General features: G+C 46.7%; 1 protein-coding gene across 3 annotated transcripts in view; it reads right to left on the bottom strand.

Annotated features, from left to right (window-relative positions):
• CORO1C (coronin 1C) overlaps positions 1-13,706 on the bottom strand; it is a 54,887-nt gene that overhangs the window by 9,299 nt on the left and 31,882 nt on the right. For all 3 annotated transcript variants that reach the window (XM_032984833.2, XM_032984835.2, XM_032984836.2), the window contains exons 3-4: positions 8,313-8,435; positions 1,029-1,158 (exon numbers count right to left, since the gene is read on the bottom strand). In XM_032984833.2, the coding sequence (XP_032840724.1) occupies positions 1,029-1,158; positions 8,313-8,435 (253 nt within the window). The remainder of the gene's footprint in view (positions 1-1,028; positions 1,159-8,312; positions 8,436-13,706) is intronic.

The raw sequence follows: 13,706 nt of genomic DNA, 5'->3' as shown, positions 1-13,706 counted from the left end.
GGAAAGCACAATGTGTGACTGAGCAATTTCTCCTGGGGCTCTGGAAGGGTGAAAGCATGTAAGAGGCAAAAGATAACAATCACTCTGAACTCCCAAAGGGCACAGAAGACATTCAAAATCAGCTTGTTGTCACCAGGAAGAATCCTGGAGACTGCAGCGACCTGACAGCATCCTTTCTCCTCTGTGTTTCTTAGAAGTAATCCTGGCTGGACAGCCTGGACACACATCTTGCTGCTTCTGAGTACAGGAGTCGGAGGAAACTACTTAAAAAAATAACACCTTCTCCTTTTGTATGTTCTCACATGGAGTTTCATTACATTAACTGCCACAAGGCCTGCAACTCCAAGCATTTTGGGGAAACTAGATTAAAACCAAACTGGTACCTCAGAAGGCATTTATATCAACAGAAAACACACAGCTCATCTGACAGTCCAGCCAAAAGGATTGGCTTCTTTTATTGGGATCCAACCTAAAGGTCATGCTATGAAAGTCTCCGATTGGGCTAATGGATAATGACTTATCCATTTTATTTCCATAATGATGCGACTGTTTTCCAGTGGTCAAAAGAATCTCATTGCATAGACCGCACCAGTCCAGGAGATGACCTGGAAAATGCTCAGAATTAAAGTTTGTGGAAGGAACAGCCAGACTCTGGGATACCTTGCAGGGATCAGTGAAAAGGAGAAACAGTTGGGCCTTTTATAAAAGTATATGAAAACAGGGATGAGGAGAGTGTAGATGTAAATAGTTATCAGCAGATGAAACTTGCAGATCAAATAAAGAGTGGAACAATTTTAATACTGTAATTCATGCCTCCAGACGTTTTCCTTGTCCCTGTAAACTGAAGATAATAAAACGCCAAGATAAGGAGGGGGCTGTGGAGCCACGTGTCCCCAGGCACTGCCATTAGTCTTGTGATCCACCGGCCCTAAGCAGCTGGGAGAGGAAAGAGGGAAAGGAATCAACAAGCTCTTCTCCAAAATACCTGGCGTGCAAGCAAAACGCCTGTTGTCCCCGAGGCACCGTACCTGCACTGAGCAGCACGTTGCGTGCCGTCGGATGCCAAGCCACGATGCCGACTCTCTTGGAATGGCCTTCTAACACTACCACCGGCTCTGTCAGGGACAGGGTGAGTCCGTTCTCGGGAATCTGCCACACCTGGAAAGGGGAAAGGAAAGATGGTTAGCCCCGGGCCGTCTCCTCTGCAGGAGTAACGTCCCAGGGCGCGTTACTCGTTTGCTCCCTGCATCCTGCGCCATGCCACAGCAGAACTCCCGAGTTGTCACTTCTCAAGATAAACAGGAAGAGAAAATCGGGGAGGGAACCGTTCCCAGCCACCAATAAACCTTCGCCTGAGCTGTGTGTAACATCCTCCCCAGCTCAGGCTGCCGATGCGTAACCACCGGCTCCTCAGGCTGCAGACGCCCCGATATCGCTGTGTCCGGAGATCCATTCCTCTCAGATGCTGCCTGAGGATTCAAACAAATTTTGCCTTGCAGCTCAAATTCCATCTGAACAAGCCGCTGTCTTTTCAAATTATGCTTGTCCCTCAGAGGGATGATATGGCAGCTATAGTGGTGCCTACTTTTTATTTCTTCAGAAATCTTGGCAATTAGCTTTCACATGATGTTCAGAGCCTCCTTTCGGATGACACTGAATCGGGGAAAAGCAGTTTGGTCCTGGAAAAGGTTAACGCAGCCCAAGTTAGCCTTGAAGAAAGTGCCTTCGAATGCAGCACACTGCCTGTTCACATCTTGCCTGCTTGGCTACACAACCTTTCTTCAGCAAAGTGCCACCGGGAAGGAGAAGAGACCCCCAAGAATCGCAGAGCACTGGAATTGCAGCTGCAGAGCCAGAGCAGGTTTATGCACCGAAGGAAGCGGCTTCTGCACCTGCCAGGGACAGGAGAGACAAACCCCATCACCCCGTGCCCCTGGGCAGGATCAGCCCTACCAAATCTATTCCTGCAATTCACCACTGGACAATCATCTTTGAACTGAATTTGACCTACATAGGGTGTATTAAAACATTAAATAGAAAGCCCATCAGTGAGCAATTATAGCTCCCTATAGGTAGGTGGCAGCATTAGAGCACATTTGCTTCGCCTTCTATTGTTTGCTTTTTCCAGCGTGAGAGAACAGGGCTTGCCAGACCCTGCCCACCATGCCCAAGCGAGCTCTCAGAGCCAGCAGATGCATAAGGGCAACACGGATTTTTGCATGAATCCCAGTTTCTCCATTCTCGCAGGAATGACCTACTCCTTAAATAAAAACCTCTGAGATGCAGTAATTCTCAGTGTGTACCAGCTCACCTCTAAATAACGCTAAAACGATTTCACTTTTCACTGACGCAGCTCTCCACACTGTTTCTCACCCTCAGCACCCCAGGAGGAACAACCTGCGACAGGCACAAAACCTCAGCAGAGAATTTCTCTTCAAGGGTTGAAAAATCCCTCTTTCTCTTCCTGCCTGACGGAACAGGGCTAGCAACAAGGTGATGACATAAACCGAGGCTTTTCCCAGCGATCACGTTTGAAAAATTGGGTTGGAAACTGGAGCTGTTCAGCCTGGAGAAGCAGGATGTCATCCTGCTCGCTTCCAATTCCACGGCAGCTTTGCGAGCGACCGCAGCCACAGGACGCTCGCCGGGGATTGTGCCGAAACACAACGCGCCTTGTGAACCGCAACGAATCCCTTCACCTGCCCGCGACACGGTAAAAGCGGGTTACACAAAGCCGACAATTTTTATAGAAGCAGCTTTCTTCTTGCCAGTCAGGGAATAACAACCTGACAGTAGCAACAGTTTAAAACACGTATGCTGACAGGGGAATTTTATCAGTCAGCTAAAACCAGTACCTGCACTTAATGTCATAACTGCACGCAGGTCTCTCAGCTGAACCACCTCAGGACGTACACAGTGGTAAAGCACTGATGCAGTGCTGCAGAAAACAGGTTTTACTTAAGCCAGGGAGAAAGTTGGAAAGGGAACACGAGCTCTGGGAGACACCAGGAGAAGAGGCAAGGCAGGAGAGGCCGGGGAGCATTAGGTGACACTGGGGCAGAGGATGCTCGGCACGAGCAGCTCGGGTCCCACAGCTCCGTGGCCCGTGGATGCTGGGGCACAGCTGACGTGGGCATGAGAAACAGAAAAACCACCAAACCCACTCCTCCACTAAATGAAAAGGCCACGGCTGCCAAGACTGACCTACGCAAGTTGATGTTCCGCTGAGAATTAAGCAGGACACCTGGTCATTCCAGAGTCTTGAGGAGCCCTTAAAAATGGCAAGCCTGGGTGAACACAGCCATTTCTTCCCTCCCCCCCAACCCCTGAGAGAAACGGTGTGATAAAGTGGCCTGCCCCAACTCAGCCTCGCTCTCTTGGTGGGGGGAAGCTTAGAAAATTCAATTTATTCACAAAAAGGCCCAGGAGCAGCACAAGCTTCTGGGCCAAGCGTGACCTGCAGACAAGCCATGAGGGGACAGAGCAGCCCCCTCCCTGCCGAGGGGCAGCTGGAGCAAAGAGCCCATGGCCCCGAGATCCCCGCTCCTGTTTCGCGCCGTCTCAGCCAGGAACACTACAGGGATCCTCCCGGGCAAGCACAGCTTCGTAGCAAAGTAACACGTGTGCCAGAAAACTCCAGCACCAAGTTTAAACGTGAGCCAGCAAGTGGGGGGGGCGGGGGGGGTGGGAGAGGAAAGGGAGGTATTAGAGGCAAAATACCAATAAAAAGGATTTTTTAAAAGCCTCTGGAGGACAGATTTTTTTTTTTTTTTTCTTTAACGGAAAGCCCTTATAGTTTGCAGCAGCTGCAGACGAGTGTAATCCTTTGCAGATTACAGAAACTATTGACCTAATAATCCTGCTTGGTATTGCAAAAAAACCCAAAAAGCTAGGAGTGTGAAAGGTCAGGGTATGCTCCCAAGCGACCTGGCCCACTCATTCCTGCACAGGGTGGGGTGCCTGTCTTCAGCGTGGGATGAAATTAGATTCACAGGGCAAATTAAGGAACTTTCTCTTTGGCTGCAGGACCCAGCCTGCTGAAGGTGAGCGCTCAGCATGAGTACACAAAGGAAACCTTAAAATATTGCAAGATTAACTAGACATCAGTAACAGTTTGTCAATTTGTGGGGGTTTCTGCATGTTGTTTTGGTTTGGTTTGGTTTTTTGTTGGTTGTTTTTTTGCACTGTGGGTTTGGGTTTTTTTTAAGTTAACATGGCTGGTTTGTTTGTGATCGAGGAAGTGAAGTCACCCCGCAGTGGCGTGCGGAGGTTTGGGTCTCAGAGGAAGAGCAGAAGGGAAAGGTTTTGCACAAACAGCATGTGAGAAAGAAAACAAAGCAAACTTTTTTGTCACTTTTTTTATACCCTTTAGAGAAAATCAAAACCTGTCTCTTCTGGCTCTGCACCAACCTGCAGAGAAGGTTAAGTCAATTCCTAGAAACAATATTAATTCCTAAATTCACCTTGTGTGAGGAAACAAATGAGTTTGAGCCCTGGGTTTTATCTACGTCCCTGCTCTTGCATTCCTGCAGGAAAAGGCACTTTTGTGCACCCATTTTCTGTAGCCAGACCTTCTCCACACCTACCTGGTCCTGGCTCATCCTGTCCTGGCGCCACGTCTCGACTGTCTGCTAACAGTCTGGTGTCCCAGGTCATTGCAAGGGCACTGGTTTAATTTTTAAAACAATTTGCTCAATCAAATGAACTCTACTCTGGCTGTTATATGCAAACTCATTAGTATTCACCCTCTGATGAAGCAAACTTTCCATATCCGAGAAAGGCCCTCTGATACCATCTACAAGCCTATAATCATACATTTTCCAGTCGAATTAAAAAACCTGCAGTACATTACAGTCATTCAGCAGAATATCAAGCATGAATACTTAAGTAATTCCTTATTTGTTGGCACAAAAAAACAATTCTTCAAAGAGAACACCAGAAGAGGCCACAGAAGGTATCTGCACAGCAGTGTTTTAAAGGAAGTCTTTATGAGAGCAATTCAGAACGGAGGAGACAGGGACTAGCCATCCTGCTCTTCTGAAAAAGAGAGAAATTTGGCAAGAAACCAGCAAATAGGGCAGAGAGGCCACTGCCATTACCTACACAGCATCGTGGCTCTGATTAGGGCTCTTGTGTTACGCTGGACTTATGAAGTGGGCCACGTTCTGGAGAACAAGGCAAAAAGAAGAAATACTTCAACGCTTGCAGCCTACAAGTATTTCTTTGTATCTCGAACCACTTCAAGCCAGTTGTATTTGCCAACTCAAAAGGCGTCTGTTGGCTTCGCGCTCCCAACTGGCAAGGGCAGGAGGGGACGGAGGCCAACGCGTGCCCCGAGGAATACCCGACATGGGATGAAGGAAGAGGGTTTGCTCCTCCCCGAGCCTACTCTCCCACAGAGAAGAGAGCAGGCAGTGTTTGAGGGGGGTCCATTCTACTTTTCCCTCTGCTGGGATCAGACAGGGATGTGCTTATACCCACCGGCACCATGACCTGGACAAAGGTGGTCTTGCAAGGCTGAGCTGTCCTAAGCATTGCCCCCTCTCCACCTCTACCTCCAAATCATTTCTGAATGCATTAGTTGTGACAGCAAGATTAATGAGTGTATCACCTGAAACTGCCAGATGACACCACACCTATCAAGTGCCTTTCATCAGAAAAAAATCTCAATGCAGCTACAAAAAGTTAAACCTCTAAAGCTGTCCAAGCTACAAAGCCCAGCAGTATCAAAAAAAGATCCCTTCTTTCCCAGTCCCTTATTTCAGCTCTAAGGATCTCAAATATCATACCTGTTCAAGGCTTATATGGAGCTCACAGCGTATTTCCACCTTCTGCAAATCTGAGTTTTTACTTGTATGAAAATGCTTCTAGCTTTGGAAAGGGCCAGGTTAACTTTCCTTGTGCAACACAAAGGCTGCAGACAGTTCAAAGTTACGGCTGCAGGGAATCGGCCCTCTTCACCCCAGAGACGTTGGTTAGCTAGCACCTCAAAGCCATGCTCTATCCCTCAGCACTCATCTAGTCAACGTTGATCAGATCTTTTGTGGCAGAGGGTAAGATCCTAAGCCCTTGAGTGCCAAGGCACAGATGGGCTTTACAAACATACGGTATTTTTTTAAAAAGCAGCTGGCACTCCTGCAGAAAGCCACATAATTTCCTCTACGACATCACTTTTTCTCATTTCACATTGGCTATAATGAAGAGTTCAGAGCCGATGAACAGCCACATATCCTTTAATGTAAGATGAATTTATTCAGTGACAGGCTGTTCAGGAAGCACGACTCTAAAACCTTAATTGAAGAAAAGCAAAGAAAACAGGATGATAAATTACCCGGGCCAGGACAGAAAAGCAATTAAAAATGGGAAGGCTCATTAGCTCATCCAGTTTGTTTCCAAGCAGTCCAGGCAAGGGTTGTTCTTTACACTACATACTCTAGCTCTGTCCAGCCCAGTTAAAAACCGTCCCAAAAGATTTGGGATACATCATTTCCTGTCAGAAGCTATGTCATACTTAACAGGAGATTCAAGTTCAGTCTTTAGCTAGTCCTCTTTGCTCCCTTCATTGCTACTCAGCTCCGCTGCATTTTAAACCTCCAGCTAACGTGTGCCTAACACCTTCCAAATCACGAGCTGCGTAAGCTGCGAGCGCAGCAAGGACTCACTGACTTCACCCTCCCACGCAAGGCACGGTCACACCAACCGGTCCCGTACACCAACACAAGTGTGTAAACTCAGAGCCAGCTACACCCTGGTGTCTGTCCACATGCGTGTCGCCTCCGGGGAGGGAGGGGAAGCTCAACCCCCAGCTTTGGTGTGTGCAGATAAGCAGCAACCTCCGAGCAAACAACCCGCCGTGAACCCAGGCCCCACGGAGCTCGTGCGCGCCGTTGCGGGCTCAGATTCTCACAGACAAGTTTGTGTCTACGTTAGGAGCATTTGGACAACTTGTAATTGAACACCGTTGGTTTTTCTACGTAATTCTATCCCTCTGGAGCCTCACCACATACTTCTCATTGCACTTGGATTAGAGACTTATTTTGCCTCCAAGAAGGGAGCTGCGGACCTCAGCGTCGCCTGCTTCTGTTGATGCTCATGTTTCAGAGACCGTTCCTTCCGACTCGCAGCCCTTCTGGATCCTGGTTTCTGGAGGAACATTCCTGCATCCTTCAAAGCTTAGTTCTAGTCCAGTAGTGAACGTTACAAACACAGAAGCTTGTTGTTTTGTTTAATATTAAATATAGCACATTTTGTTAACATGCTTCAGCTTCCAAGACTGAGAGATCACAGGCAAGAGCTGTCCCAGGATAAGCCTCTTGGGATGAATCCCCTCCCAAACATTTTAACGATGAACAGAAGCAAAGGAATTTATCTGACATGATCTATAATAAGATTTCAATATAACATTCAGCCTACAGCATTTCTAAATATGGCCAAAGATCACTGAAGTTATTTGGCATTATTTCATCTTACAAGGATTTTCTTTCACTTATTCTGCTGTGTTTGCATACACAGGATTCCACATCCATCACGGAGCAAGGTCGTCTATTGTTCAGTGGGCTCTGACTGAGGTAAAACAGGTCTCAGGACCAAGGTTGGCAGGTGCAGAACTTGGATTATTTTTAATTTATATATTACAAAAAGCCCTTCTAACATCTACTCACAACCTGCAGATACAGGAAAAAATAAAAGCGTTGCCCTTAAATCAAGGGCTGAAGCGATTCTGAAACCTGATGGGCTTGTTTGCCTCCAATCCCCACCTCTCCCCAACACACACCACTGCATCTATTAGGATACTGAGGTAAGGAATGACCACTGCCTTCTGCAAAGCACTGCAAATCAAACCACCTCATGGCACTCTTTCTTCTCTTCCCTCTTCCCAAACCTCAGACAAATCCCCAGGAGAAGGGAAAATGGAAGAGCAATTGAAGACAGAGCCAGGAGGACACAGGCCAAGTCCGTTACACGAAGTTCCATCTCAGGGCTGAAGAGACTCGTCCCAAAAGCCTGAGGTTGCTTGCACCTTCTCAAACAGTAGCGTGAGAAGAAAGTACCAACTGTGAGAGTCCAAATTCTGCTGCTATGCAGGTAATAAAGCTCAGTCCACTAGTTTTGCTTTAATTTTTAGCTAGGTCCCGTAGCCACCATAGCATCATTTCTTAAGATGAGACAAAAGGTGCAGAACGCCCACCAGCAAGGACCCTGCCCTCGGCGTCGGACCAGGGGATGTCTTCAGAAATACAAGTGTAATTTGCAGCAGCATTTTTAGAGTGAAGCAAATGCCACCCCCCCCAAAACAAATGAAATACACTTACCATGACGGTGCAGTCCTCAGAGCCACTGGCGATGACCTGGTCATTATGAGGACACCAGTCTATGTCCAGCACCGGTCCTGTGTGGCCACACACTGTTGGGTAGGACTTGTCAATTCTGCCTGTCTGAAGGGGGAAAACAAGAAAGAGCTGTAATACACAGACAGCCCAGAGCACACCTCCGAGTGGAGGAAGATCCTTCCCAATTCTCCAGTAACTCTTCCAGCAGTCACAATTTCATGAAATTTGAATCATCTCATCTATCAGTAGAGGAAACAAATCAGCAACTCTCTTCTCCAGCACCAAGTAGCTGGAAACTCCCGATGGTGCAAGAAAGGGGTTCAGAGACTCAGCACAGGAGGGCTTTGCTCCCCTGCGGATGCAGGGGTGGCTTTGCTGCCTGTATTTCAGCATTTGTTGTGACGCCGTCCCTTTGTCCATCCCCAGTGTTTCGGGAAGAGGGCTCTGCCTGGCCGGGGGAGCTCTGGTTTTGTCTGTGCTTCACTATGGTGGCCAGCAACAGCTAAAGATAACCAAGCTAAAATTTTAATTGAAGGGTGTTGCTGGTCATTGAATTTACCATGTCTGCTTGTTTTCATCACAGAAATATTTTGCTTAGATGGACAGTTTTTAGGACACAGTTGGGCAGGGCAAAATACTGTTTTCAGGAGTAAATACTGCCAACAGACTGCCACAGCCACCCATCCCTGACCCGTACCTGCCTCTCTACAGCCAGAGGACCAAGGCCACCAGCATGCTGCTGAAGTCAAGCTCACTACACAGATAAACTTCCCAAGAAAACAAGCTAATGAGATGTTCCCACTTCAACTGAGACAAGTCTAGCGATGCCAACGGAGTTGTTGCAAAGACATCAGCTTTGCCAAGTGGGTCTACATTTTGCTGATGGAGCCCCTTAATATCCTGAAGCACCCGACCCCCCCCCAAACTGCTGATGTACCTAATACCCCAGCTTCCTCTGTGTGAAAGGAAATAAAAACCACTCTAGCTAATCCTTGCTACCTCTCTTGGTCAAGCCTTGTAAAAAACACGGGAAGCAATATTTAAAATATTGAAGAACCACAGCAGTAGCAGCGGGGTGAGCAAGAGACTCCTGAACTTCCACGGCCAGAACCCAGGTCCCACTCCGAGGGGTTTAGTTTCCAGGGAATGCCGCAACGGCCTTTTCATGAGCGATGGGAGAAGAGAGACAGGAGGGAGAGGTCTGGAACGGGGTCGTCTTCTTTTGTGTTTAAATATGCAGAAGAAATGGCTGGCATTTCACTTCTGCTGTTTGGTGATAACATTCCCCAACCTTGGAGGTTACATCTTTTAATATATGCCTCCTACCCATCTCCATGCAGAAGGCTGTTCCTATTCAACACTATTCTGATTCTTTGTACGTAAGACAATGCTGGATACTGGCTTTTGAAGACTACTGACCTGGAGACATCTACTAGCAACAAATTAAGGTATAGATCCAAACAGACTAAGTTATAGAAATAAAAGAACCACTATTTCCTAAATGGCCAAATTTAAGTATTTTTTTTTAAAAAAAGGACTGTCTCAGTGATTCAAATGGTTTTGAAATTATTAAAAGTGAAAGTGTTGTGGATGGAAAGCCATAAACCAGCCATCCAAAAATTAAAGTCTGTGTAATCCCTCCTGGATGCCATAACGTGAAATAGGATTTAAAAAAATTAATACGTCCAACTGACATGTATAGCCCATTCATTTTAATTTATCTAATTAAAAAAGAACCATGCAAAGCATATGCGCACGAACGTATTTCAGAAGTCACATTACAGGCTAAATACAAATATAGACCTAAATCAAAAGAAAAAAAACAACTAATACTGTGAGACGTCAGTGACTACCCGTTCTTGCTCCTAGACAGGGCTCAGAGTAATCCTCTAAGAGGAGCCTACAGTAATTATTTGCAGGCTGCGTGAGTGCTTGTCAGTTTAGTTTTAGAATTTTTACAGTAAGTTATTACTGCAGGGAGGAAAAAAAAAAAAAAATCCATTTGAACAAATTAAACCACAAACTTCACCTTTCAGTTTTGATCACGCTGAACCTGAGCAGCATGAGCAGCAGCAGCAGCCGCCAGCTGACCGCAGGGACCAGGCAGCCCCACCGCCTGCTTTTGATCACCTAAACCGGAGCTCATTTTTTAAACCAGCTATCTTGTACTTCCATTAGCTCACTAAGCGGCAGCACTCCGAGGGCAGCGAGGAAAATGAGATGGTGGGGGCTCTGTGTGAGCTCCCGATGCCCAAAAGCAGAAGGGACCAGCGCAGCCGTGGGCTTCCAGCTCCACGGGGGAGGAAACCCCCTTCCCTCAGCGGGCGAAGCAGCAAGGTAGAGTAAAGCTCAGTCTTGCCACCAAGTTAGAATAAAACTCAGTCTTGTCATCGAGCTGAGGAACTTGAGATGGAAGCACAGGCGCGGCTGTTTTGGACAAGGACAGCACACATTTCTCAGGCCAGAGCTATCTGAGTCAAGAGGAAATAGCAGATGCACAAAGGGGAAGTTAAACCAAACTGAGCAGAAATTTTTTTGCACCGTGTTAGAGGTGAACAGATGCTTGTCTGCATCATGTGCAAAGTGCACCTTTTTCCTGATGGGACATGGATAGTCACATCCAAAAACCATGTCTAACAAGTGAACAGAGTAAGGATGGGGAAAGTGAGATATTATTTAGAAGCAGTGCGGGAGATCCACTAACTTCAAGCAACTTCTAGCATATTTATTCCCAAAAATTCACAAAACCAAGCAAGCAGAGTCCAGACAAAAGAAGGAGAAGCCCCACTGCCTGTAACAGAGCAGCTCCCCAGGGTCTGGCAGAAGAAGACAACGCCAGGGAGATGCACAGCCCAGCAGCACCAACTCCCACACTCGGGCAGGGCACTGCTGCACCAGCTCAGCTGCTCACCAGGGTCCACAAAGAATAGTGTCAAAATATCAAAATGAGAATAAATAAGGATGTAAATGGACAGAGAGGCTTCCTGGCCAAAGGCTGCCATGCTGCTCAAAGCTGCAGTTCGGCTGGGAGAGTCCAACCACTTCCAGAAAAGCTACTGCCTTGTGGTCAGAGACACAAAACCATCTTCACAAGGCAGAGAAAACCACGGTGCTTTCCTGAACATGTAACAAAGAGCAAGAGCTCTCCTCAGCAATGCTTTTAAATGCACTTCATCTGCTCCACTTTAAAAAAAAAAAAAAAAACCAAAAAAAAACAAAGTGTGACCCTTCAAAGGGGGCCGGGGAGGAGCTGTCAAAGGACAATAACCCCAGGGCCTGACCCAGAACACCTTTCCCTCAACCACCCAGCAGGGTGAGAAATGAGCAGGTTTTGTCTCAAATGTGTTACTTTATGACACCTCTAATCCAGGTTTGTAAATACTGTCTGTGCAGGCTGCACCACAGGCTTCCTCCTCCCAGCAGCGTTCCCCTCTCTGGAGCAGGGGATCCCTATTCCCGGCATTGCGCGAGACTAGCTGTGCACAGAAGAGCTTTAAAAACAATATCTGGGGGGCTTTGCCAAAAGGGAAAGACCAGAAAGCCTGCAGTAGGGTATTAAAAAACCACCAGCCTGTAAAATTACCAAATTCAACGTTTCTAAAGAAAATTCCTTTTCAAAGCCTCTGCCACAAGAACACCATGAGGTTTGCAACTTTCCTGCCAAATGGGTGCGTTTGCATGCTACCGTAATAATCCCAGGTTTGGGGATTGATTTATTTATTTTTAAAATGTAATCTTTTAATTAGTTAGGGATTTAAAATAAATCTCAAGTGCTGATACACAGCTTAAAATTAACTCAGTACGACTTCAAGAAATTAAATCCTTCTCAGAATCCATTATGACTCTGGCTGAGCAACACATCACAGTAACAACATTTGAAACTCAGAGTTGTATTTTATGAAAAGTTAGCCAAGAAGATGAAATTGAGAATTACTATTGGACGGCGTTGACTAGAAGCACGCTCAATACTCAGGTCCTTCAACAGGTGGTAAACTGACCTTACCAAATGAATGAATTTGTTTAGTGCTTTCATGTATCCCGGATCAGAAAAAATGACAGATGAGAAGAAAAAAAGAAGTTGTTATTAAATCCAGAAGGGACAGATAAGCAGCACAGGAAAACTGTTCCTAAAAGGGGTAGCTTCATGAATTAATTGACTGCCTTACAATTGCTTCTCTGCCAGAAAAGGGCAATTGGTTGCAGGAAACAGCTCATGGATTACGGTAAAAATATCACGGAGAACAGCTGCTTCCCCCAACCCATGGTTGTGATCATTAAGATCGCCATTTAAAATAGGGAAGTGGCATCAAGTTGCACAAGCAAAAGCAATTCCCCCCCCCACCTTACTTTGCAGAAGTTTGAGGAAGGAAATCAGGTCACAACTGCAAAGTTTGAAAGAAAAACCAGCTAGTGCCTTTTCTCTGCTAGAGAAAATATTCCTTTTTTCTTCGCTAAATTTTGAGTTTGTTGTAAGGAAAATACACATTTCACAAAGTCCAGTTGAGTGAAATGTAACATGCTCTGGCCACTGAACCTCCACCTCTGGTTGCAGCAGCTGGTCATGCAGGAGGCAGTTGGGAGAAAATACTGCAGCAGGACGTAATGAAAGTGCATTGCTCTCTCGTGACCATGACAAATAGACATTAGTCACCCAGCAAACCAATCAAGGCATCCATAACTAATTCGGAACATTATGAGGAGTGTTACTCCCAAAAGGTCTACTGTAATGTCATGCAACAAGAGACTTCATGGCATTCATAACTACATACTGCTTTCAAACTGGACCACTAGAAACATTGCTTGTGCCCTCCAAGAATTCCTCCGCAGTGCTTCCGTTCTTGTTTTATCACCTTGACATCTGCGGGGCTGTGACATTACAGTAGACATTACGGGCTGCTGCAGAACCGAGACAAAGGTCCGTGTTCCGGAGTGCCCAGACCTAAATGGATGCACAAAGAGGAGGGAAGAAAACGGCGGTGACAGACAGGAATCCTGCACAAAGCCAACCCTGCCCGAGCAGGGCTTTTAAAAACCTGCACGGCCCCAGATTTGGCATCCCAGCTCAAAGCACAGTTTGGAGGGTTCCAGGCAGCAATGGCAAGGTTCGTCTCACGTCGCCGGGAGAGGAGCTGCAGGAGCTGGGGGACTGTGGGGTTTGCAGCAGGTGCTTGCAGGTGGCCAGAGAACGGAGAGGTAAGAGCTGGTTGCAACTGCAGGATGCTCTATGCTGGAAAAATAGATGTTTAGCTGCAGTATCCTTCACAAAATGAATTGCAACGATTAGCTACTCACATTCAGGCTTTAAAAAAGGGAAAAAAAAACCACACAAGCAGCCCCCCAAAAGCCAACCCAAAGTGCTAACTCCCATCAAACAGA

Source organism: Tyto alba, unplaced genomic scaffold (assembly GCF_018691265.1).
Source record: "Tyto alba isolate M040663 unplaced genomic scaffold, T.alba_DEE_v4.0 Super-Scaffold_44, whole genome shotgun sequence".
Lineage (NCBI taxonomy): Eukaryota > Metazoa > Chordata > Aves > Strigiformes > Tytonidae > Tyto > Tyto alba.
Note: the sequence above shows the minus strand (reverse complement) of the source record. Positions and strands in the feature narration are given on the sequence as shown.